The sequence below is a fragment of the Triturus cristatus genome, chromosome 6, assembly GCF_964204655.1.
Source record: "Triturus cristatus chromosome 6, aTriCri1.1, whole genome shotgun sequence".
NCBI classification, from domain to species: domain Eukaryota; kingdom Metazoa; phylum Chordata; class Amphibia; order Caudata; family Salamandridae; genus Triturus; species Triturus cristatus.
The window spans coordinates 827,233,323-827,256,230 of record NC_140589.1 but is presented as its reverse complement, the minus strand read 5'-3'; the positions used below and the strand labels follow the sequence as shown (position 1 = coordinate 827,256,230).

The following is a 22,908-nucleotide window of genomic DNA, read 5'->3' as shown; positions in this document are numbered from 1 at the left end:
CTGTGAGAAGGAACTACCACTTTGCTGTGTGCTTTGCTGGGCTGACCTGCAGTGGCTGCTTCTGTCTTGGGCAGTGAAAGGACTGGACTGGACTTTCTGCAACCTATTTTGGGAGTCTCTCCAAGGGCTTGAAGAAGAGCTTGCCCCCTGTTCACGAAGTCTCAGGAACAGCAAAGACTTCCAAGCTCTTCTGCCCGCAGCACTGGGGACTGTGTGTTTTGTGCTGTATCAGAGGAAAAGCAACTCAACGACATCTACGACACCGCTGCCGACTACGTGTCCTGAAGGCACCACAGAGGGCACCGCCGCACCCCAACCTTGGTCTCACCAATGACACCTGTCGACGCCGTCACTGAGCCGGTCCTTGCACCGCCACCTGTAGGCCCGCACTCTGCACCGCCTCATTTCACGCCGAAGCCTTGGCACCGCAGAGAGCACCGCGGCAACACCGCAACCTTGGTCTCACTGGCGGTACCTGTTGATGCCGCCACCGAGCCGCTGCTCGCACCGTGACCTGTGGACACCGCACTCCGCACCGCCTTGCTTCACAAGGACGCCTTGGCCTCCCCGACGCCGCCGCTCCATGCTGTAATTGATGCAGCTGCTTGCACCATGGTTCGAGGGCACCGCTCGTAAGTCACACAAAGCACCGCCCCATCTCACACCGCACCCTTGGCCCACCGACGCCAGCACCATCGACTCCCACTCGTCAGCCGGCGACAGCGATTCAGCAACGACACCGCCCCTGCTTGCACCGTGACCTGCTAGCACCATGATGAGCACCGCCTGCATCTCGCACCGCGACCCTGGTCTCACTGACGGCGACATCCAACGCCGCGCCACTGAGCTGCTGCTCGCACCGCGACCTGAGGGCACTTCACGCCGCACCGCGGCACTTCGCACCGCAGCACCCGACGCCTGCCGACACCAGCGCTCCTGATTCCATCACAGAGGAGCTCGACCTGCAACGCAAGTGACTTCGAGGGCTTCATCGCCCTGCATTTCTCACAGGTACTGTTTGCCGGTCTTCCCGACACCGTAGCTGGCCCGCGACCCTGTGGTCAGCCAGAACTGTTGGATTTGTTGTTCACGATGCCGTGGTAGCCCCGGGCGGAGTTATCGACATCGAGGAACTTTGTTTGATGACTACAGACTTTTTTTTTACATATAGTATTGTGGATTTTTGTCCTTTTTGGTCTTGTTTTAATTATATGAAAATATTGGATATTTTTCTAAACTGGTGTGGTGTCCTGTTGTAGTGCGTACACTGTATTACTGTGGGTTATGTGTAAATGCTTTACACACTGCCTCTAAGATAAGCCTGACTGCTCGTGCCAAGCTACCAAGGGGGTGAGCAGGGGTTATTTTAGGAGTGTAACTAGAGTGGGGATTTTTTCCTGGTTTCGACCCTTGCCCTAGCCTACCAGAAATCCTATTTCTAACATTGGTGGCAGCGGTGGGATAGGACTTGCGTTTGCACTTGACTTATAGGGATTGGTGTGCACTACTACCATATCGCAGACAATTACGTGCCACATACTAGTCCTTTTTATTTTTGGCCTATTTTTTGATCTTGCCAGTTTAAACTTGCTACTTCATCATGCCGGAATCAAGAGCATCATCTGTTGTAAACCCTGGAAATTGCCTTTGAGGAGGATAGGTTGGAAGTCTACAATGTTAGGGAATTGAAATCCATTTGCAAGAGCCTAAAAGTCCAAGTCAGAGGCCTCACAAGGAAGGACGAGCTACAAAAGGCGCTGAGGGCCTGGGTAGCAGCCAGAGATGCAAGTGGGCAATCTGGCGATCTTAGTGGAGAGGCGAAAGGGCCTACTCCTAGGGTGGATGTGCTTTTGGGAGGGGGTAACACTTCCGGACATGCAGCAGTAGCCTGTCCCCAGAGGAGCTGGAGGACAGGCGGGAAGCAAGGAAGTTTGATTTGGAAAAACTCAGGCTAGAAATGGGGGAGAGGAAGATGATATTAGACCATGAACGAGGTCTTAAGGAGCTGGAGCTAAGAAGTAAGCCCAGCTCAGATGGTGGCAGCAACTCGTCAAGACAGGCAGGCAGAATCGTGCACATCCCTAAGAATGTGGGCAAGGAATTCAAGAAGGGGGATGACATACAAAGGTGGTTTCAGGGGTACGAGGCAGCAATCCACATGAATGGGGTCCCTGAGGAGAATTGGGGAGAAGGATTGTGGCCTCTCTTCCCTGAAGAAGCGAGGGACACTTTAATAGCTTTGGGTAAGGGGTATCACCTCACCTATCCAGACATGAAGGACGCCCTCCTCACTAAGTATGGTCTTACTCCTGAAAAGTACAGGGATCAGTTCAGGTCCAGTAAGAAGTCTGATGCCAACACTTGGTTGGAATGTGTGGATGTGTTTTGCCGGTCACTGGATGGCTGGGTGAAGGGCAGTAATGTAACAGATTATCAGGGGCTCTACAATTTGATTGCATGGGAGCACTTGTCCAGTCTATGTTTTGCAGATCTGCGCCAGCATCTAGTTGATAGTAAGCTGACTGACCCTAGGGAGCTTGCTATGGAGGCGGACCGCTGGGTGTCCCCGGGGCATTCCACCAAGTAATTGCAGTCGACAATTCAGAGCGCCAGTGTCTGGTGGCGCATGTTCCCTTCGAGTGGGGGGGGGGGGGTCTCAGGTCCTTTGAGGGTAGTTGTGAACCCTTCCAAGCCTGTCGATTGTCTGCTCGGTAACGACCTGGAGCAGTCCTTGTGGAAGGATGTTGAGCTCAGGTCCCACTTGGAGATGCTTGGGTTGCCGGAGTGGGCATGCGTGTCCACTCGGTCTATGGCGGCCAGAGGGGTTGATCAGAGGGACCCGGAGCCTGGAACAGTGGCCCAGGTCCCTGCCAAGAGAAAGGGCCGGGGGCACGGGAAACCGTCTCCCGAAGTTCCCAGGGCCTGGGAGGAGGTGGACCTTGAGGGGGACGCCCCGGTGCCTACAGGGGAACAGGTAGCCGAACTGGGGAACATCTCTGAGCTGACCCATTGGCAGCAAAAAGGGGGTCCCACCAGGGAGGAATTCTGCCAGGAGCAGAAAGAGTGCCCTTCTCTGGAGGGTCTAAGGTGGCAGGCCGCAGCCCAGGCGACTAGTGATCAGTCCGGGTCACATTGGATCTACTGGGAGAATGATCTCCTGTACAGCGAGCCTAATGTTGCGGAACCTGGGTCACCCGTGTGCTGGTGGTATCCCAGCGCTTCCGGACCTTCCTACTGGGTCTGGCTCTCGAGGTGCCTTTGGTAGGACATTTGGGGCAGGACAAGACGTTTGACAGACTTTTTTTTTTCTTTTTTTTTAACTCTTTATTTATTCATTATTCAACCAAAAAGCATTACAATCACACACTTGATCATATGCAAATTAGACTCAATATCACCATTATCTTCGACATTTAACATCGGGTAGTATCACACACTCATATTAGCCCATCCCTGCGCTAGGCCCCAGGGCGGCAGTTCAGCTACATGAGGGTGCCATCTGATCAATCAATCCCCCGCGGTGTCCCAATCAGGAGGCGAAGGGTCCCCCGCCGTGCTCTGTAGCGCAGTTCTCCAAAGTCCATTGTTGATCAAATCCATCCCCACTCCCCGCCCCCCCCTGGCACCATCCCCTCAAGGGAGATCGTAATCCAACCCTCCCCAACAGTGACAAAGCTGCAGTGTTATGTTCGTGCAGGGGAAATGGGTCAGAAAGGGGGACATCGCAGGCCGCGGCAGTGGACCCCGTAATGACAGCATCCATCCCAGGAGAAGCATTGCAAGGGCGAGCAGCCAGTACGTCAATTATCCGTGAAGAGTGCCCATGGGACACTCTTCCCCCAGTGGAACCGGCCAGTAGGGAGCTATCCCTCAGTGACGGCAGGGGGGGATACCTGATCGCCGTGTGCGGCGAGGTACCGCGTTAGGGGTCCCCATATGTCAGAGGGTCGAGAAGCGGATAGGAGCTGACAAGTGAGCATATCTCGCAGCCACTCCTTAAATTTGGGACTTCTCCCCCTTCCCCACCTACACGCTATACGACGCTTGGCAAGCAGCAGTGCGCTAGTGACAAAGCGGCGATCAGGCCTAGGTATGTCGCGAGTGTAGCCCAACAGCGCCTGCAAAGGAGAGGGTTGTATTGCAGAACCCAGCATTTCCCCCAGGGCCGCGTAAACCTGCCTCCAGTACTTGCCCACACTCGGGCACGTCCAGGCCAGATGTAGGAAGTCCGACCGGGGGGAGCGGCACCTGTCACAGCGATCATCATCACGGAGATTAAACCTATGCATCCCTACCGGGGTACAGTATAAGCGATGCAGAAACTTATAATGGATAACTCGGAACCTACTGCTAGAGGAGATCATTTCAGTTTGTAAACAACAATACTCCCATTGGTCGTCCGTGAGGGCAGTGCCCATCTCAGCCTCCCAGCAAGCCCGGGACCCCACCACCCCCCTCTCGATATGATTGTATAGTCGCCGATAAAGAGAGGAAACAATGTGCGATGGGGAAGGGGAGCCAAGCATGTAGTGGAAAGGGTCCAGAACAGTAGGTTCATGCGGATATGCCGGCAGTATTTTTTGTAGCCCACTACGGAGCCGTACAAACGCGAAGATCTCCAGGGGTGTGGGGACATTGTCTCCGTAGAGGAGCGGGAGGTCGCGGAATCTGCCCTCATGAAATAGATCACCCCAGCTAGTAATTCCCATTTTTAGTTTCAGTTTCTGAAACATCCCCTCTCCTAAAAGTGGGAGAATCGGATGATACACCAGAGGCATCAGTGGGGAGTAAAGTAACTTTGTACCCATGTGATCAGCAATGTAATTCCAGGCCTGTGTTGTAGTATAGACGGGGTTGTGTTCCGCGCGGGACGAGGGCACCCCAGCCAGGACCACCCCCTCCAGCGGGATCGAGTCTGCCAGCCAGTGTTCAACCGCAGTCTGTGGCATGAAAGGGGAAGGTCTGTACCAATAGTACGCAAAATGTGCCTGTGCGCAGTTGTAGTAGAGTTCGAAGTCAGGAATATCAAATCCACCTTGTATGTACGGGCGCGTTAGCACACTCCATTTTATCCGCGGCCTTCCCCCCCCCACACCAAACGGATAAGTTCGGACTGCAATGTCCGAAAAAAATAGCCACCCGGATGAAATGGTATATTTAGGAAGAAATAGAGCAGTTTGGGAAGTATAGTCATCTTTATAAGTGAAGTCCGGCCTGCCATGGTCAACGGCAGGGTCAACCACCTGGTCACATTCGACCGTATAGTTTCGAGGACCCTGCCATAATTCATACGCATCACCTCCTGCCGATCTCTGGACACCCACACTCCCAAGTACTTCACGTCAGTCTCACACCACTCCAGCGGAAAGTCAAGAGGGACTCTGTCAATACCATCCGTCAGAGGGAAGACAGCGGACTTACCCCAATTTATGTGTATTCCGGAGTACAGTGCAAACCTCACGAATTCCCTAAGTATGGGGTTTAAATTGTCCCGGGGGTGTTTGATGTATAACGTGAGATCATCCGCGTACAGTGACAGCAAGACTTGCCGTCGCTGACACCTCAAGGACGCCGCCAAATAATTCTGCCGGAGACGGGACGCCAACGGTTCTATCGCCAAGGCGAAGAGGAGTGGCGACAGCGGGCACCCCTGTCTGGTGCCCCTGGTGACTAGAAAAGGATCAGACATCCGACCGTTAATGAGAACTCTCGCCAGTGGGCGCTGATACAGAATGTGGATCCATCTGGAGAATGCCAACGGCATACCCATATTCTTCAGAATCAAGTGAAGGTAATCCCACTCGACCGAGTCAAATGCCTTAGTGGCATCCAGGAACACCGCCACCAGGGCAAGGGAGGGATCGGCGTTCTGTAGGATCGAGAAAAGCGTCCGCAAATTATGGGACATAAATCTGCCAGGGATAAACCCCGCCTGATCCGGCAGAATCAAGTCTCCGATCAAGAGATTAACGCGATTTGCCAGGACTTTGGCGAGGATCTTTACATCGCATTGATGAGGGAGTAGGGCCTATAGGAATCGCAGCAGTCCGGGGGCTTCCCGGGCTTGAGAAGAGAGACAATTAGGGTCTCAGACATACTGGGTGGCAAGGAACCCGTCTCATTCGCCTCATCGAATACCTCTTTTAGAACAGCCGCTACTGGATCTATGAAGGTTTTATAGTACTCAACAGGGAAACCGTCCAAGCCCGGCGCCCTGCCCGACGCCGTTTGCATTATGGCGTCTTTGATTTTGCCTAGTCCAATGGGAGCCGCGAGGAATTCTCGCTGGGCATCAGAAATCCATCCCAGCGTGAGGTCCGACAGGTATTCAGACATCTCTAACGGCGACTCTCGCCTAGACGTATATAGAGTGGAATAATGAGATACGAAGGTAGAAAGTATGGAGTGTGTGTCACAAAGCAGCGTGCCATCTGGGGCTTTAACCCCCAGTATGTGGTTAGCGCAGCGCGGGGGACGAACCACTCCCGCCAAAAATCTTCCGGGTCTCTCGCCCTCCCCATATGCTCGTGCAGTAAAGTAATTGCCGCGAACGTGGACTTCCCTGTCTGCAGTAGCCCTATACTCTGTGAGTTTTGTGTGGTAGTCTAATTGTGCCTTGGGATCATTCAAAAAATTTGTGGCAGTCTCTAATACATGTAGCTCACGTTCCAGGGAGCCCAGCATGGTGCGGAGCGAGCGCAGGACCCCCGAGCCTTTGGAAATGCATACTCCTCGCATGGTGGCCTTAAAGGCCTCCCACACCGTCGCCACGCAGTCCACCGATCCCCTATTCCGATCTAGAAATTCAGTGATCTCGTCAGACATCTCAGCCTTGAAAAGCTCATCTAAAAGAATATTAGGCTGCATGCGCCAGGGGAGCGGGGCCCCGACCAGTCCAGTCCTAGCCAGAGTGATCAAAACGGGAGCATGATCCGAATGAGTTCGGGACAGATGCCGGGCACACAGCAAAGAGGACCCCAAACTTCTGGAAACCAAGATATAATCTAATCTAGCCCAAGTAGAGTGCGGCGCCGACCAGTGTGTGCCTTCTTTCACACCGGGGTGAACATGGTGCCAGGCGTCGAGCAGCCCGTGTTGAGTCATTAGATCAGACAGGTATGCCTGAGTGTGTATGCGGTGTGTGGTGCCCGCATTAGACCGGTCCAGCACAGGATTCAAAGTGGCATTAAAATCCCCTCCCCAGATCACGTGTGTGGATCCTATGTTTAGTATGACCTCCCACAGGGAGATGAAATGTGCAGGCTCATCTAAGTTAGGTCCATAGGATGATGCAATGGTAATGGTAGTAGCTCCCATCCGCCCCCACACCACACAGAACCTCCCCCCTCATCCTTTTTTTCCCCCAGAGGCACAAATGGAGTATGCCTTTTAACTAATATGGCTGTTCCCCTGGAGTATGTCGAGTATGAAGAGAATAGGGAATAAGCCGCCCACCTAGATGCAAATGTCGGCAATCGGCGAGGGTCGGTATGAGTTTCTTGCAGCAATGCAATGTGTATCTGATGACGATCAAGGTAACCCAGGACCTGTCTGCGCTTACGCGGATCGCCCAGCCCTCGTATATTCCACGTTAGTACATTGACCCTGCTATGTGGCTCGCGTTGCGAAATCTCACCCCCTGGTGCCATTACGCGTAATTGCGCCTAATAGTGACCACTGACATGTTTCATGACCGACCCTCACTCCTCGCGATCCGCCTCCGCCCGCATGATGATTGTGCCTCGACGCCCCGCCCGAAGCCCAGCACTGAGGCCGCCATATACCGAAGACAAGCGCAAGAGTGTGTGTGTCCCAACGTCCAAGTGTGTGTCTGCATTTGCATTTCCCTCCCACTCCCCTTCCATCCGACTTCCCCAACGTGTCGGTGGAGACCCTCCCCAATAACATTTCCCCTGTCAATGAGTCCGTATCCCGCCCCACCCCCTCCCACCACGACAGCCCAAACCTGCCGGGATCTATATCCCTCCCATCAACCATAAAACACATAACCAATGTTGTGGGGTATTCCCTCTCTGGGGGACACCAGTGGGCTGGACCTACCCTCCCCTATCCCGATATTTCACCCACTGCACCGTCACCATGCTTGGCGAGGGTCCGAAGTGGGGTGGGGGGGGGGGAGGGGGGAGTGCCATGGCGAATTGCGACAGCTACAACCCTGCCAATATACCAAAATGGAATAGATGGGAGCACAAACAGGGCCCTAGTTTCTTTTAACCAGACCCGCAGGTGCAACTGAGAGAAGGTTGAATCAAAGAGGAAAGAGAAACAGTAAATCGGCATGACATTAGTACTCATCAGTCCAGAGCAGATGTCGGAGATCGGGATCCGGACCTCGCCCCGGAACTCCGCCGCTGAGAGGCAGGGGGTTGCTGTTCTTTTTTTAGGAAGTCCTCCACCTGCTGAGGATTGCCGAAGAAGAAGGCCCTGCCATGATGCGTGATCTTAACCTTTGCGTAATACAGCATAGAGTATTGAATTTCTCGCTGTAATAGTTTCTTCTTCACTCCCACAAACTTGCGACGGGCCTCCTGTACCGTCTGAGTGAAATCTGGGTAGAACGAAAGAGTGGTATTTTCATGCAAGATCGGTTGTTTCTCCCGGGCCAGGCGCAGCAGGGTATCGCGATCTCTGTAGTTGAGGAACTTGATGATGACAGGGCGCGGCGGAGCCCCAGGGACCGTCCGGGGCCCCAATGAGCGGTGGGCACGCTCCACCACCAGTTGTGGCGAGAAAGAATCCCGCCCGAATTTGTCGATCAGTAGACGCTCTATGACCTCCTCCATACGGCCACCTCCACTAGACTCTGCAAGGCCAATCAGGCGGACATTATTCCTTCGGGAGCGCGCCTCCAAATACTCGTTCTTCTCCGCAATAACCCTAAGCAGCCGACCCATCAGTGAAAGTTTAGTCGCACCAGTCCTGGTTCCATCCTCTAGTTCTGATATCCATTCCTCCGCCTCCTTCAGGTGCTCTCCGTGCTGATCCAGTCGTTGTACCACCGCATCCAGACGATTGTTCATACTGTCAATCCTGGCATCAATAGAGGTTAGGCTCCTCTGCATGCCCACGAGGAGGGCCTTCCAGTCTACATCAGTGTCATCACTAGGGTCCGGCTCCGCTAAATCTGCGGATTGCGCGCGCGTTTTCTTCTTAGGAGCATTAAAATGTAATGTGGTTTCTTTTGTGTCTGTTTTGCCCATGCTAGCAGCAGGCACTAGCCCAGATCACCAAGTCCAGTCTAAGTATGGATGGCGGCCCTCGGACGGCACGGCACGCTCCGGCCCTGAAGCCCAACCACAGATCACGCTCACTTCTGTATTCTCCCGCACCTCCAACCTCCGGCCCGGGACAGACAATTCAATTCGCCCACCTCCGAGGGTTCCAGAAGACCAACCAGAGAGCCCAACGGTATCCAAGTGCCAGCAAGGTCCGCAGCACCCCGCACCCTCTCCGCACCAGGTCTGAGAATATCGGAGTCCAAGACCAGATATACGGGCGGAGGTCTGTCCTCTGAGGCGGCCCCGGCACACTCCGCCAGTGAGGGGGCTAGAATGAAGTGTCTCTGCCAGGGACTTCACCACACCGAGCCCAGGTATCCCCGCCGATGTCACACAGGTGTCGCCAGGACCCGCAAAGCACTCTGCCTCCCCAGGGTAGGCAAGGAAGGGAAGCGGATGGGGCCCGGGTGCACCGCAACCTCGATGAATGGCGCTCAGGCCCTCCGGCACAGCAGACGCCCGAGACCAGGCCCCCAGCGTCCGTATCCAGAATAATTATCACCTTCAGCGGCGACAGGCCAGACCTCCGGGAGGGGGAGATCCACTCCCCAGCGAACTGTCAGGGGGGACGGCGGCAATAACCCAGGACCGGCGTCCCAGCCGCCGCCCAACAGGCCTCTCAAATCCCCGGTGTAAAGTGGCAAGGGCCGCCGCTCCGCTGCTCCGCCTCGTGTGTGGAATTCCTCCCGGCGGTCCCAAGAGCCGATATCTCCGCCGCTGGGCCTCTGATTTTCACCAAAATTTCACCGAGCAGTCTCAGTGCGCTGTACTACTCGCCGGTGTTGTTAGGCCATCCGTGTTTGGCAAGGAGGATGGTGCTGCAGGGTTTTAATTCGCCTGGCTGGCTGGAGCCTCACTAGAACGCGGCCATGTCAGTCCAGCGCCACCTAGCGCCCCGGCCTTTGACAGACTTGTCACCCACTTCTTCTGGCCTCAAATGCGAAGGCAGTCGGAGGTGCATTGTCGGTCTTGCCAAACTTGCCAGGCAAGTGGCAAGAGTGGGAAGAAGGTCAAAGCTCCTCTCCAACCATTCCCCTTTGCTGGGACACCCTTTGAAAGGGTAGGGATGGACGTTGTGGGGCCACTGGATCCCAAGACAGCCAACAGGTACATCCTGGTCTTGGTGGACCATGCCACATGGTACACAGAGGCAATCCCTCTCAGGACAACGATGGCACCAGTGGTAGGCCGGGTGTTAATGGGGATCTTTTCCAGCGTGGGGTTCCCTAGAGAGGTGGTTTCCGACACGGCGACCAACTTCATCTCGAAGTATATGACATCTCTGTGGAAGGAGTGTGGTGTTACTTACAAGTTCACCACCCCTTACCACCCCCAAGGTAACGGTCTGGTAGAAAGGTTCAACCAGACCTTGAAGGGCATGATCAAGGCTCTCACCGTACCCATGAGGTGTAAGTGGGACGTCCACTTTACCGTGCCTTCTCTTTGCGTACTGGGAGGTACCCCAGAAGTCTCTCCGGATCAGTCCCTTTGAGCTTTTGTACAGGCACCCCGTGCGAGGACCTCTAAGCTTGGTGAAGGAAGGCTGGGAAGCCGCTCCCAGGAAAATCCCCCAGGATGTGTTTAGCTACATGCTGGCCTTCCGAAACCAAACTGCCCGCTTCAGGAAACTCGCTCAGGCGAACCTCGAGGCCAGCCAGGAAGAAAGGAAGAAGTGGTATGACCAGAATGTCACTCTGGTCGAGTTTTAACCTGGACAAAAAGTGTGGGTTATGGCCTGTTGGACTTGGCCCTTTTTGCAGGGTCATCCCTGAACTTTTTGCCTTCCTCCTATATTTTTTCTGACCTGTTGTTGGCTGTTTTATGACTCTGGGCACTTTACCACTGCTGATCAGTGCTAAAGTGCATATGCTCTCCCTATTGTAAATTATTGTACGAATTAGTGATTCCATGATTGGTTGGTTTGGTTTACCTGTCAGACCCTAGTGCAGTGCACCAGGAGTGCCCAGGGCTTGTAAATCCAAATACTGCTGGTGGGCTTGCAGCACTGGTTGTGCCACCCACAGAAGCAGCCTGTAAACATGTGTCTAAGGTCTGCCATTGCAGAGCCTGCGTGCAGTCTGGTACTGGCATGCTGACTGGGCAAGTGCACCCACTTGCCAGTCCCTAAACCTTCCCTTTTCTTCATATCAGACACCCCTAGGGTAGGCCCAAGGGCAGGGTGCATTGTAAGGATAAGGTAGGACATGGTCTGGTGTGTGTGGCATGTTGTAGTAGTGAATTACAGCCATTTTCATTTTTCACTATTGCAAGGCTACCTGTTCTCCATAGGCCAGAATGGGCAGTTTGGTTATTACACCTTATAATCCTAACTGACTCAGGGAACATGGTAGAAATTCAAATTTACTATGCCTGAACTCAGAATGATAAAATACATCTTTTAGTGAAGTTGGTTTTAACATTCTGTGTTTGAAAATGCCACTTTTAGAAAGTAGGCATTTTCTTGTCTAACCATTCAAACCTGCCTCTGCTAGGCTGTGTGTATTCCTTTTTCTGGAGTTTGAGTGACAGGGCTGGGGAATTCCAGGAGACAGGGTGAGGTGCCCCAGTGGTGAATAGAGAGATCTGCATCTAGATGGGTGGGAGGAGTTGCACCTGGGACCTGAATAGGGCTGTGCCTGCCTTCCACAATGCTGGCTCCACCTCCTGGGGAGCGGCTGATGTCTCTGCCCTGCACAGTGAATGAAGAGAAGGAATCCTGTCAACAAAGTGCTCCAGGGCTGTACTTGCCTTCCACAATGCTGGCTCTACCTCCTGTGGGCGTCTAATGTTTCTGCCCTGCACTGTGAAAGGAAAGGAGAAGTCTGGTAAACAGAGTGCTCAGGAACTGATTTGGACTGGGCAAAGGCCCCTCTGCCTTAAGAGGACAAAGGATTTCTGGGTATAAATATTGGGACCCTGATCCCAAGAAATTAGATCACTTTGGGAAAGCAAGAAGAACCTCTGCTGAGGGAGGAACCAGAAGAAGCTGAGGAGGAAACTATCCCTGACCTGGGGGATTGGCCTGCAGTGGTTGCCTTACTGCCAAAGAGAGGAGAAAGGAACTTTGTGTGTACTTTTGCTCAACTTGTGAAAGATCTTCAAGGGCTTGGAAAAGAGCGTGCCTCCTGCTGAAGTCTCAGGAACAACAGACTTCACCCCCCAGCTCCCCAGAGTTCTTTGGAAGTGCCTGCTGCTGTTGTTGGGCCTTCTGAGGGACTGCGTGTCGCAAGGAGCTGGAAGCGCGACTCAAGAAGGAGAAGCGTGTCACCGTCGGAGCTGTTGTCATCGCATCTCGTAAAGTGTGTCGCCGCTGCAGCATCGCATCGAGCGGAAGCGACTTGCATCATCCAGGAAGTGTCTCGCAACGCCGAAGAAGCGCGTCGCCATCGCAGCCATCATAGCTGACGCATTGCACCGCATCAAGAAAAGCGCCTCGCATCCACGGAGAAGCGTGCCGCCATCGGAGCTGCTGTCGCCGCATCGCTGCAACATCGCATCGAGTGGAAGCGTCTTGCAAACGTCGGAGAAGAGTGTCGCTGCCAAGGCCGCTGTCGTCGCATCGCATCACGTAAAGGGTGACCCCGCTGCAGCTGAAGCATCGAGTCGAGTCTTCTCGCAACATCGGAGAAGCGTACCGCATCTGGAAGATCTTCACGTCTTTATCTCTTTGCACAAAAATCTTCATCGCATCAACATCGTTGCAACACTTTCGTCGCCCTGCGTGTCGCATCTAAAAGGTACATTGACTTAAAGTGTCGCATTTAAGAACTTAAGAGAGCTAAGCAAAATCCTACCATCTAAAGTAACAGTATTGTGTGTTTTTGCCATTTAATGGTCTTGTGGTAAATCTATATAAAGAATACTTATTTTTGATATAAAACCTGTGTGGTGTCCATCTGTAATGTTGTCACGGGATTACTGTATGTGTTCACAAATACCTTACACACTGCCTCTGAGATAAGCCTGTCTGCTCGTGCCAAGCTACCAAGGGGGTGAGCAGGGGTTATTTTAGGAGTGTACTCCCTTACCCTGAGTAGAGGAGAGGGTCCCTATTTGTCACAAGTGCATACCTGTGCCAACTAGAGACCCCCACGTCTAACATTGGTGGGCAGCGGTGAAGATTCTGGACTTGCATTTGTGACTCATGTACAGTGATTGGTGAACACTACTTAGTGAGTGCAAACCATACCGCAACCAATACTTGTTGGTAGATTTCTTTTTGGGACTTTCTATTTTTGTGAACTGCCAAGTTTAATCATGGTGGAGAAAGCAGCATCCATAGTCTCTGTTGATAATGAATGGGAATGGGAAGAAGAGAAACTGGACAGCTACCCAGTAAACCAGATAACGTTCTTCTGCAAGAAATTTGATGTTTCCACTACTGGATGCAAAAACAAGGCAGAGTCCTACAAGGCGCTGAGGGCCTGGGTAGAAGCAAGGAATGCCACTGATGCTGATAATGCAGAGGAGCAGCTGGAAGGGCCAGTGGGTCCAAGAGGAAGGAGAACCCCTTCCCCTGCCGGTAGCAGTGTTTCTGGTAAAAGTCTATCTCCAGAGGAGTTGGCAGATAGAAAAGAGCGTAGGATGCACGAAATGGAGCTGACCAAGCTCAAGTTAAAAGCACAGTTAGAAATGGAATGGCAAATTAGAAAGTTAGCCCTAGAGAAAAAGAAAATGGAAATGGAGCATGAGTTGATTATGAGGAAGCTTGACTTAGAGCTGGAGAGGCTTGAGGCCATGAGTGTCTCAGACCAGCAACAAGAAATGTGTGTAGCTCAGAGTTTGAGCTTTGCTGAGTGGGAGGAAGAATCCAGCTCAGATGGTGGCAGCAATATTGAATTTTCTAGTGCTGAAAGGGTAGTACACACACCTAGAGATGTGGCACCTGACTTGAAGGAGCGAGTTAATTTACACCAGGAGGTTCAAGGATATGAGGTAGCTCCAGTGGTGCGCAGTGTTCTTGAGGTGAATTGGGAAACTGGCACAGGGGTTCATAGTCCTAGTGGTGGGAGGGATTCCCCCATGGTTGAGATCCTGGTGTGTGAGTGTGAAGACCGCCCAGAAGAGTGTGGGTTGAGTGACAGAGACAGTCAGATACTGTCTTGCCAATCTCAAGAGAGTGGTGTGGAGTACGTTTGCGAGGCACTGGATGGTGAGGTGAAGGATAGTTTGGTTAACCCTGCTAGGGGGCTGTGTGATCCAATTTTGGGAGAGCATATTGTAAGTCCCTGTTTTCCAGAACTATGCCAACGCCTGTGGGAGAGTGAGTTCTCTGACCGCAGGGAGCTCACATTGGAGGCAGACCTTTTGGTGGAGTCCAGTGCGTCTGGAAAGGCATTGGGGAGTGATCCCAAGAAGAGTGGTTCATCTATCTTCCAACCCAGTGTGGTGAAAGTGGCTCAGAGTAGCCCAACTAGGTCCTGTAGTAGTGAGAGGGGTGTAGGGCCTCACGTCCTGTCTTTAAGGGGAAGGAGTGAGAATGGGTTATGTCCCGGTAGTGCCCAACCTCAGTCTCAGAGCCTGGATGGTTTTTTGAGGGCACACCAGGTAGGGAGCCTAGTCTGTCCTGATGGGCCGTCCTTTGAGGGGGATCCCCTAGTGTCTGGTGAACGGGGAGTGTCTGTAAGCAGGCCTCCCTCAGTTCTGGTGTCTGGCAGTACCGCTCCAGTTGGGAGGGTGCAGAAGTCCAGATTGAGGGGTGAGAGGGGGAAATAGTCCCCAGTGGAAGAACCAGTGGGTCAGGGGCCAACCAGAAGGGCTGTGTCACCAGGGAATGACCATGGTGACACCACTTCTGTCCTGGGGGATCTTCGCGCACTGTCAGATGGACAGGGGTCAGGAGATCTGCGCCAGGCAGACTGTCACACGACACATGAGTTATGTGTCACCCTCCGGGGGGGCATGCGTGCTCCCGGGAAGTCCTGGTGTGCCAGGCGAGCGTTCAACCGTATGTGTTGGTCCCAGGGTTGGGAAACCAGGTTCAGGTGTTGTCTGACCTGGAGGGAGAGACATCTGTAATCAGTGTCTCTACCAGTCTGTCTTCTTGGTGTACCACTTCAGATGGGAGGGTGCAGCCATCTGGAAGGGGGTGCAGAGGGAGGGAGTGCTCGCCACTGACCCCGGTTCAACTGAAGGGTTTAGACCCTAGATTGGAGGGCCAGGTTCAGGGTGTCCCCCCTCACCTGGACGCCCAGTTGCAGGATAGAACCCCTGAACTGGTGGGCGAATTGTGCAGGAACCTACCACAGGTGCCCTGGCAATTCTGGAAGGGGGTACCACTCCAAGTGGGAGGGTACAGAGCCCCAAGGAGGAGGACCGGGTGTGGGAGAGGCCACCCCAGTCTTTGGTCCAGCCGCCAGGTACAGGCCTGGGGCTGGTGGGTCAGTGCCAGGATGTCATACCTGACCGGACAGGAGGGAGAATGGACAAAGGGTGCCAAGCACCTGGGGCTACGGCCCCCCGCTCCCTGGCGCCACAGAGGTTTGAGAGCCCTGAGAGGCATAAGGCCTGGGTCTCTGTCAGTGGCCACTGTAGCATTTTGCTGTCTGTCTGTTGGGACACACCTATGAGCCAGTTAAGGTTAGGTGCTGCACAGGTGGTGTCCACAGGTGAGAAGGGTTCCCCATGGATTGGCTTGGTGGGCCCTGAGAGTATGGACAGAGGGATTCCATTAGTTTCAGATTGGCGTAGAACTGGAGTCTGCCCCTGCAGTTGCGGGCCAGGTCCTTGTTCTATCGCCCAAAGCAGGGCAGCCCATCAAGGTAGTGATTGGTCTACCGTGCGTTTTGGCTGGAAGGGGGTTGTGTTGGACTTAGCCCTTTTTGCAGGGTCATCCCTGAACTTTTTGCCTTCCTCCTATATTTTTTCTGACCTGTTGTTGGCTGTTTTATGACTCTGGGCACTTTACCACTGCTGATCAGTGCTAAAGTGCATATGCTCTCCCTATTGTAAATTATTGTACGAATTAGTGATTCCATGATTGGTTGGTTTGGTTTACCTGTCAGACCCTAGTGCAGTGCACCAGGAGTGCCCAGGGCTTGTAAATCCAAATACTGCTGGTGGGCTTGCAGCACTGGTTGTGCCACCCACAGAAGCAGCCTGTAAACATGTGTCTAAGGTCTGCCATTGCAGAGCCTGCGTGCAGTCTGGTACTGGCATGTTGACTGGTCAAGTGCACCCACTTGCCAGTCCCTAAACCTTCCCTTTTCTTCATATCAGACAACCCTATGGTAGGCCCAAGGGCAGGGTGCATTGTAAGGATAAAGTAGGACATGCCCTGGGGTGTGTGGCATGTTCTAGTAGTGAATTACAGCCATTTTCGTTTTTCACTATTGCAAGGCTACCAGTTCTCCATAGGCCAGAATGGGCAGTTTGGTTATTACATCTTATAATCCTAACTGACTCAGGGAACATGGTAGAAATTCAAATTTAGTATGCCTGAACTCAGAATGATAAAATACATCTTTTAGTGAAGTTGGTTTTAAAATTCTGTGTTTGAAAATGCCACTTTTAGAAAGTAGGCATTTTCTTGTCTAACCATTCAAACCTGCCTCTGCTAGGCTGTGTGTATTCCTCTGTCTGGAGTTTGAGTGACAGGGCTGGGGAATTCCAGGAGACAGGGTGAGGTGCCCCAGTGGTGAATAGAGAGATCTGCATCTAGATGGGTGGGAGGAGTTGCACCTGGGACCTGAATAGGGCTGTGCCTGCCTTCCACAATGCTGGCTCCACCTCCTGGGGAGCGGCTGATGTCTCTGCCCTGCACAGTGAATGAAGAGAAGGAATCCTGCCAATAAAGTGCTCCAGGGCTGTACTTGCCTTCCACAATGCTGGCTCCACCTCCTGTGGGGCGTCTAATGTTTCTGCCCTGTACTGTGAAAGGAAAGGAGAAGTCTGGTAAACAGAGTGCTCGGGAACTGGTTTGGACTGGGCAAAGGCCCCTCTGCCTTCAGAGGACAAAGGATTTCTGGGTATAAATATTGGGACCCTGATCCCAAGAAATTAGATCACTTTGGGAAAACAAGAAGAACCTCTGCTGAGGGAGGAACCAGAAGAAGCTGAGGAGGAAACTATCCCTGACCTGGGGGACTGGCCTGCAGTGGTTGCCTTACTGCCAAAGAGAGGAGAAAGGAACTTTGTGTGTACTTCTGCTCAACTTGTGAAGGATCTCCAAGGGTTTGGAAAAGAGCTTGCCTCCTGCTGAAGTCTTAGCAAAAACAGACTTCACCCCCCAGCTCCCCAGAGTTCTTTGGAAGTACCTGCTGCTGTTTTGGGCCTTCTGAGGGACTGCATGTCGCAAGGAGCTGGAAGCGCGACTCAAGAAGGAGAAGCGTGCCGCCGTCGGAGCTGTTGTTGTCGCATCTCGTAAAGTGTGTCGCCGCTGCAGCATCGCATCGAGCGGAAGCGTCTTGCATCATCCAGGAAGTGTTTCGCAACGCCGAAGAAGCGTGTCCCCATCGCAGCCATCGTAGCTGACGCCTTGCACCGCATCAAGAGAAGAGTCTCGCATCGAGGAAGAAGTGTGTCGCCATCGTAGTTGTCGCATTGCACCGCATCAAGAAAAGAGCCTCGCATCCACGGAGGAGCGTGCCGTCGTCGGAGCTGCTGTCGTCGCATCGCGTAAAGGGGTGTCGCCGCTGCAACATCGCATCGAGCGGAAGCGTCTCGCAAATGTCGGAGAAGAGTGTTGCTGCCAAGGCCGCTGTCGTCGCATCGCGTAAAGGGTGATGCCGCTGCAGCTGAAGCATCGAGTCGAGTCATCTCGCAACATCGGAGAAGCGTACCGCAAATGGAAGATCTTCACGTCTTTATTTCTTTGCGCCAAAATCTTCATCGCATCAACATCGTTGCAACACTTTCGTCGCCCTGCCTGTCGCATCTGAAAGGTACATTGACTTAAAGTGTCGCATTTAAGAACTTAAGAGAACTAAGCAAAATCCTACCATCTAAAGTAACAGTATTGTGTGTTTTTGTCGTTTAATGGTCTTGTGGTAAATCTATATAAAGAATACTTATTTTTTATATAAAACCTGTGTGGTGTCCATCTGTAGTGTTGTCACGTGATTACTGTATGTGTTCACAAATGCTTTACACACTGCCTCTGAGATAAGCCTGTCTGCTCGTGCCAAGCTACCAAGGGGGTGAGCAGGGGTTATTTTAGGAGTGTACCCCCTTACCCTGACTAGAGGAGAGGGTCCCTATTTGTCACAAGTGCATACCTGTGCCAACTAGAGACCCCCAAGTCTAACATGGCCCCAGTGGAACCTTGTGCCTTGCAGGACAAGTGGACTGGGCCCTTTGAGGTGGTGGAGCGCAAAAGTGAAGTCACCTACCTGGTGGATTTGCAGGCTGCCTGGAACCCTTTACGTGTCCTCCACGTGAACCGCCTCAAGCCCCACTTCGAGAGGTCCGAAGTGAGCATGCTCTTGGTGACGGACGACAGGGAGGAAGCGGAGAGTGAGCCTCTCCCGGACCTCCTGTCTGCCCAACAGGGGGATGGGTCGGGGATGGGTCGGTGGATGGTGTGATCCTCTCCCCGACCCTGACCGCTGAGCAACAGAGCGGGTGTCGCCAGTTGCTGGGGCAGTTTGCCCCGCTGTTCTCCTTGACCCCAGGTGTTACTCACTGGTGTACCCACGATGTGGACACCGGTGACAGCCCCCCTGTGAAACATAAGATTTACAAGTTGGCTGACCGGGTCAAAGCCAACATCAAAGAAGAGGTCTCGAAGATGTTGGCATTAGAGGTGGTTGAGCCGTCCAGCAGTCCATGGGCCAGCCCCGTGGTCTTGGTACCGAAGGCTACAGCACCCGGTGTCACACCAGAACTGCGGTTCTGTGTGGACTAGCGGGGGCTCAATGGGGGGACGCACACCCCATCACCCGAGCTGATGAGCTCATCAATCGGTTGGGAGCTGCCAAATTCCTTAGTATGTTTGATTTAACGTCAGGGTACTGGCAGATTGCTCTAACCGAGGGGCCCAAGGAAAGATCCGCATTCTCAACCCAGGAAGGACATTACCAGTTCCGTGTGATGCCCTTCAGGTTGAAGAATGCCCCTGCCACCTTTCGGAGGTTGGTCAACCAGGTGTTGGCCGGGCTGGAGGAATTCAGCGCCGCATACCTGGACGATATTGCGGTGTTCAGTTCCAGTTGGGACGAACACCTGCAGCACCTCGGGGAAGTGTTGAAGGCGCTGCTGAGAGGAGGCCTCACAATTAAGGCCAGTAAGTGCCATATTGGGCAGGGTTCAGTGGTGTACTTGGGACACCAGGTAGGGAGCGGCTAGGTGGCACCCCTACAGCCCAAGATTGACACCATCCTGGCTTGGGAGCCCCCCAAGACCCAGACAGAGGTCAGGGTCTTCTTAGGACTCACCGGGTACTACAGGAGGTTTGTTAAGGTATATGGCACCATTGTTGCCCCCTTAACCGAGCTGACACCAAAAGACACCTATGCACCCGGCTTCCCTGGGTGAGGTAACTCGAGTACTCAGGTGCTCTCATAGGTGCTAGCCCTAAAACTACCTAAGTCCAAAAGGGTTTGGTCCTGACTCAATTAGAAGTGTCCCTAATCTTTAAAATTCCAACCGCGACATTGCCCATAGAAGATGATAGGTTGTGTTTCCACACTGCATACAGCTCCCGTGGGTCCCCTGTGTCACTACCTTGGGTGGTTCCTTGGGGTCCCAGCAATTCTAGAGGCAATAGGCCTAGTGCCTATTTCAGTTGTGGTTCTTATACCACTTTTTTAGTATATGGTTTATTGCGCCCCTAGGGCCCAAACGTGTATTTGTGCTTTTACTGATGCTTGATCACTTGTAAACTAAGTACTTCGAACTCCAGTCTCATAGGGAGACTAGAGGGGTGTGTTTTATCTTAAATACATATATTTTGAATATATACCTTGTGGGTTGTCCTTTCATTTGATCATTCAAGAGATTATAGATTGGTAAAACACACTGCTTTACATTCCTTCAAGACTTAGCCTGAAGGCTGCTCTCCATGGCTACCACTAGGATAGCTTTCATATAAGGTTGTCTTTAACCATTCACTATAAGGGGCTGTTTGTACTGATACAAGGTGCCCACTAGAACTAGTGGACAGCATATATCAGGCCACCTTCTCACACTGTCAAGATCAGTAGAAACTTTGGCCATCCACAAGAACTCTCCGGTGCTCTCTGTAAGAAAACATCTTTGAACCTCACTACAATTTTCCCATATTTTGGTGTGAGCGTCCCGGGACCAGAATTAGAGATTCCGGCTGGCATCCCCACACCAAAATACATGGTCTGCCAACTAAACTCCCCATAATGGGGATTAGCATGCAGTTCCAGGAACACCGGGACTAATTCTTAATGCTACTCGTATTCCAAGGAATACAAGAGGCCCAAATCTGCATTCATTCACCACCTAGTTGGAGCTGGTGGCAAACTGATGAGGCGCCTATTTGAAGGCTGTGGTACACGTGGCTCTGGAAAGGCGGACGAAGGGAGGATAGAGTAGATGAGGGAAGAGTGTAGGGAGAGGTTGTTGTTCACCCCAGCATGAAGGAGAAGGCCAGCTGCAGTTGCCACAGTCCCTGCAGCACTGTCTTCGGCTCTGGGTCAGGTGTACGGGCACACAGGTTTGGGGCTAGGAGACACCAGGAAAGTTGAAATGGCTGGGAGTGGTGTCTACCTAGGGTTATCGCTCCAGCCAGGAGTGGCATCTACCTAGGGTTATCACTCCAGCCAGGAGTGATATCTATCTAGGGTTATCGCTCTAGCCAGGAGTGGTATCTAACTAGGGATATCGCTCCAGCCAGGAGTGGTATCTACCTAGGGTTATCTCTCTAGCCATGAGTGGTATCTACCTAGAGTTATCGCTCAAGCCACGAGTGGTATCTACCTAGGCTTACCGCTCTAGCCAGGAGTGGTATCTACCTTGGTTTGCAAACCAAGGATGTACAAATTGCACAACTGGTTTTCCAATATGGATGTAACTTGCAATGTGACCTATGTACTAGTAGGCAGCACAGTAAATTTTCCATTCGTAAAGTGTTGTAAATAGACATGTCTAAAGTATTTTTGTTTTTCAAAAACAGCCCGTGTTGCATTAATAAAAAAAAAAAAGTTTCCTGTTTGGAGCACATCATGAGGAGCATGCGTGGGTCTCTACATTTATTTTTGAAAGAAAATAAGTACTGCTTTAACGCAACGCTATATAGAGCTTGTTTAAATGACGAGAAATGGAATAACACCAGACATACAATTGGCTGTGGATTGTTACCTGAGTTTCATCCCAGCCAGTCAGAAACAGGTGATAGCTCAGGAAATGGGTGCTGCCTCTTTCCGCCATTTGTGATTCCAGGGACAGCAGCAGATCAATAAACCACTCAAAGTGGCACGTATCCCGACAAATCCAGTAAAAATAAACCTATTGGAAAAAGGAGAATGTAATTTAGTTAGATATTCTGCTAAGACTCATATTCTACACAAACAAAAGGATATGCTCATCTTAATGCAAGGGCTTTCTTTTTGTTCCAACCACAGTGAATCTTATCATGGCAATCCGGCAATATCTCTTTTCCCAGAATTTGTTTCCAGTCTATTGCCTTCCACTTTGACTTCTCCCACTAGTTTTGGACCAGTCTTGGAAAAGTTGGAATCCCCCCTCCCCCATGTATTGGATGGGGAGAAGTGGCAGATGGGGAGCAGTGACAGCTGGTGATCACTGAAAGTGGGCATGATAGGGTTTGAGTGGCGGTTCATCCGTTATGGCGGAGGAGTGTTGCCCCCCTGCCAACAGCCTCAAAAAGTGAAAAATAAAAAGGTAATAAAACAGGTTTATTATCGTTTTATATTTCAAATTCTAAGGGACGAGTCTTGGGGGTAATGACACCACAGGGGCATTAATGGAGGGGGAGTGGTGGGCACTGCTATCAGTGCGCATGTGAGTTTAGCCAGTCGTCTTACGACAGCCAAACCGATAAGCGCACTGAGATGTCTCTAACCCGAGCTGCGTTGCCCGGTTGGAAACAGCAGATACAGGCTCCCAGTCTCTCTGGGAGCCCAAAATCAAGCTAATCCCAACTCTGCTACCAGTGTCTGGATTGGCCACAGTAAGTTATTATCCACTATTTTGATAATTAGGAAAAGGGCTCAAACAAACATCGTGGCGCCCCAACGCTCATTACACGTAAATGCCAGTACACTGATGTCACAGGAAGTCACAAATTTGTTTAATAAGCACATTCACAATTTGTATCTGGAAAAGATGAATACACCCTCTGAAATGTACCAGTACATGAAGTACTGAGAAAACCACAATTGACAAGGCCAATGTTTCTGGGTTTTGTCATGGAAAGGGTTTCCTTATAGATGGCCGTCTCTGTGTGCATGTAACACGCCCGGCTGTTCGTGAAAAAGAATTCCACAACAAAGCAACATCTTGGGCTATAACAATATGGAGGCTGGCTGGCTGTTTGGCCCCTGTGTAGTGTATTGGAAGAGGTAGACTGTGCTCTCACAGAAGAGTGTCCTGCACAGGCGTTAGAAGAAACATTATGCATTAGAAGTGGTGAAATTAAAAGGTATATGTCAGGACTCAGTCCGGGACACTGGCATATGTC

At 52.1% G+C, this 22,908-nt stretch overlaps 1 protein-coding gene across 4 annotated transcripts in view; it reads right to left on the bottom strand.

The window, feature by feature from the left end:
- The window catches only part of NOX3 (NADPH oxidase 3), a 777,582-nt gene that overhangs the window by 179,940 nt on the left and 574,734 nt on the right, over nt 1-22,908 (bottom strand). For all 4 annotated transcript variants that reach the window (XM_085611433.1, XM_085611430.1, XM_085611432.1 and 1 more), the window contains one exon: nt 21,567-21,713. In XM_085611433.1, the coding sequence (XP_085467559.1) occupies nt 21,567-21,713 (147 nt within the window). The remainder of the gene's footprint in view (nt 1-21,566; nt 21,714-22,908) is intronic.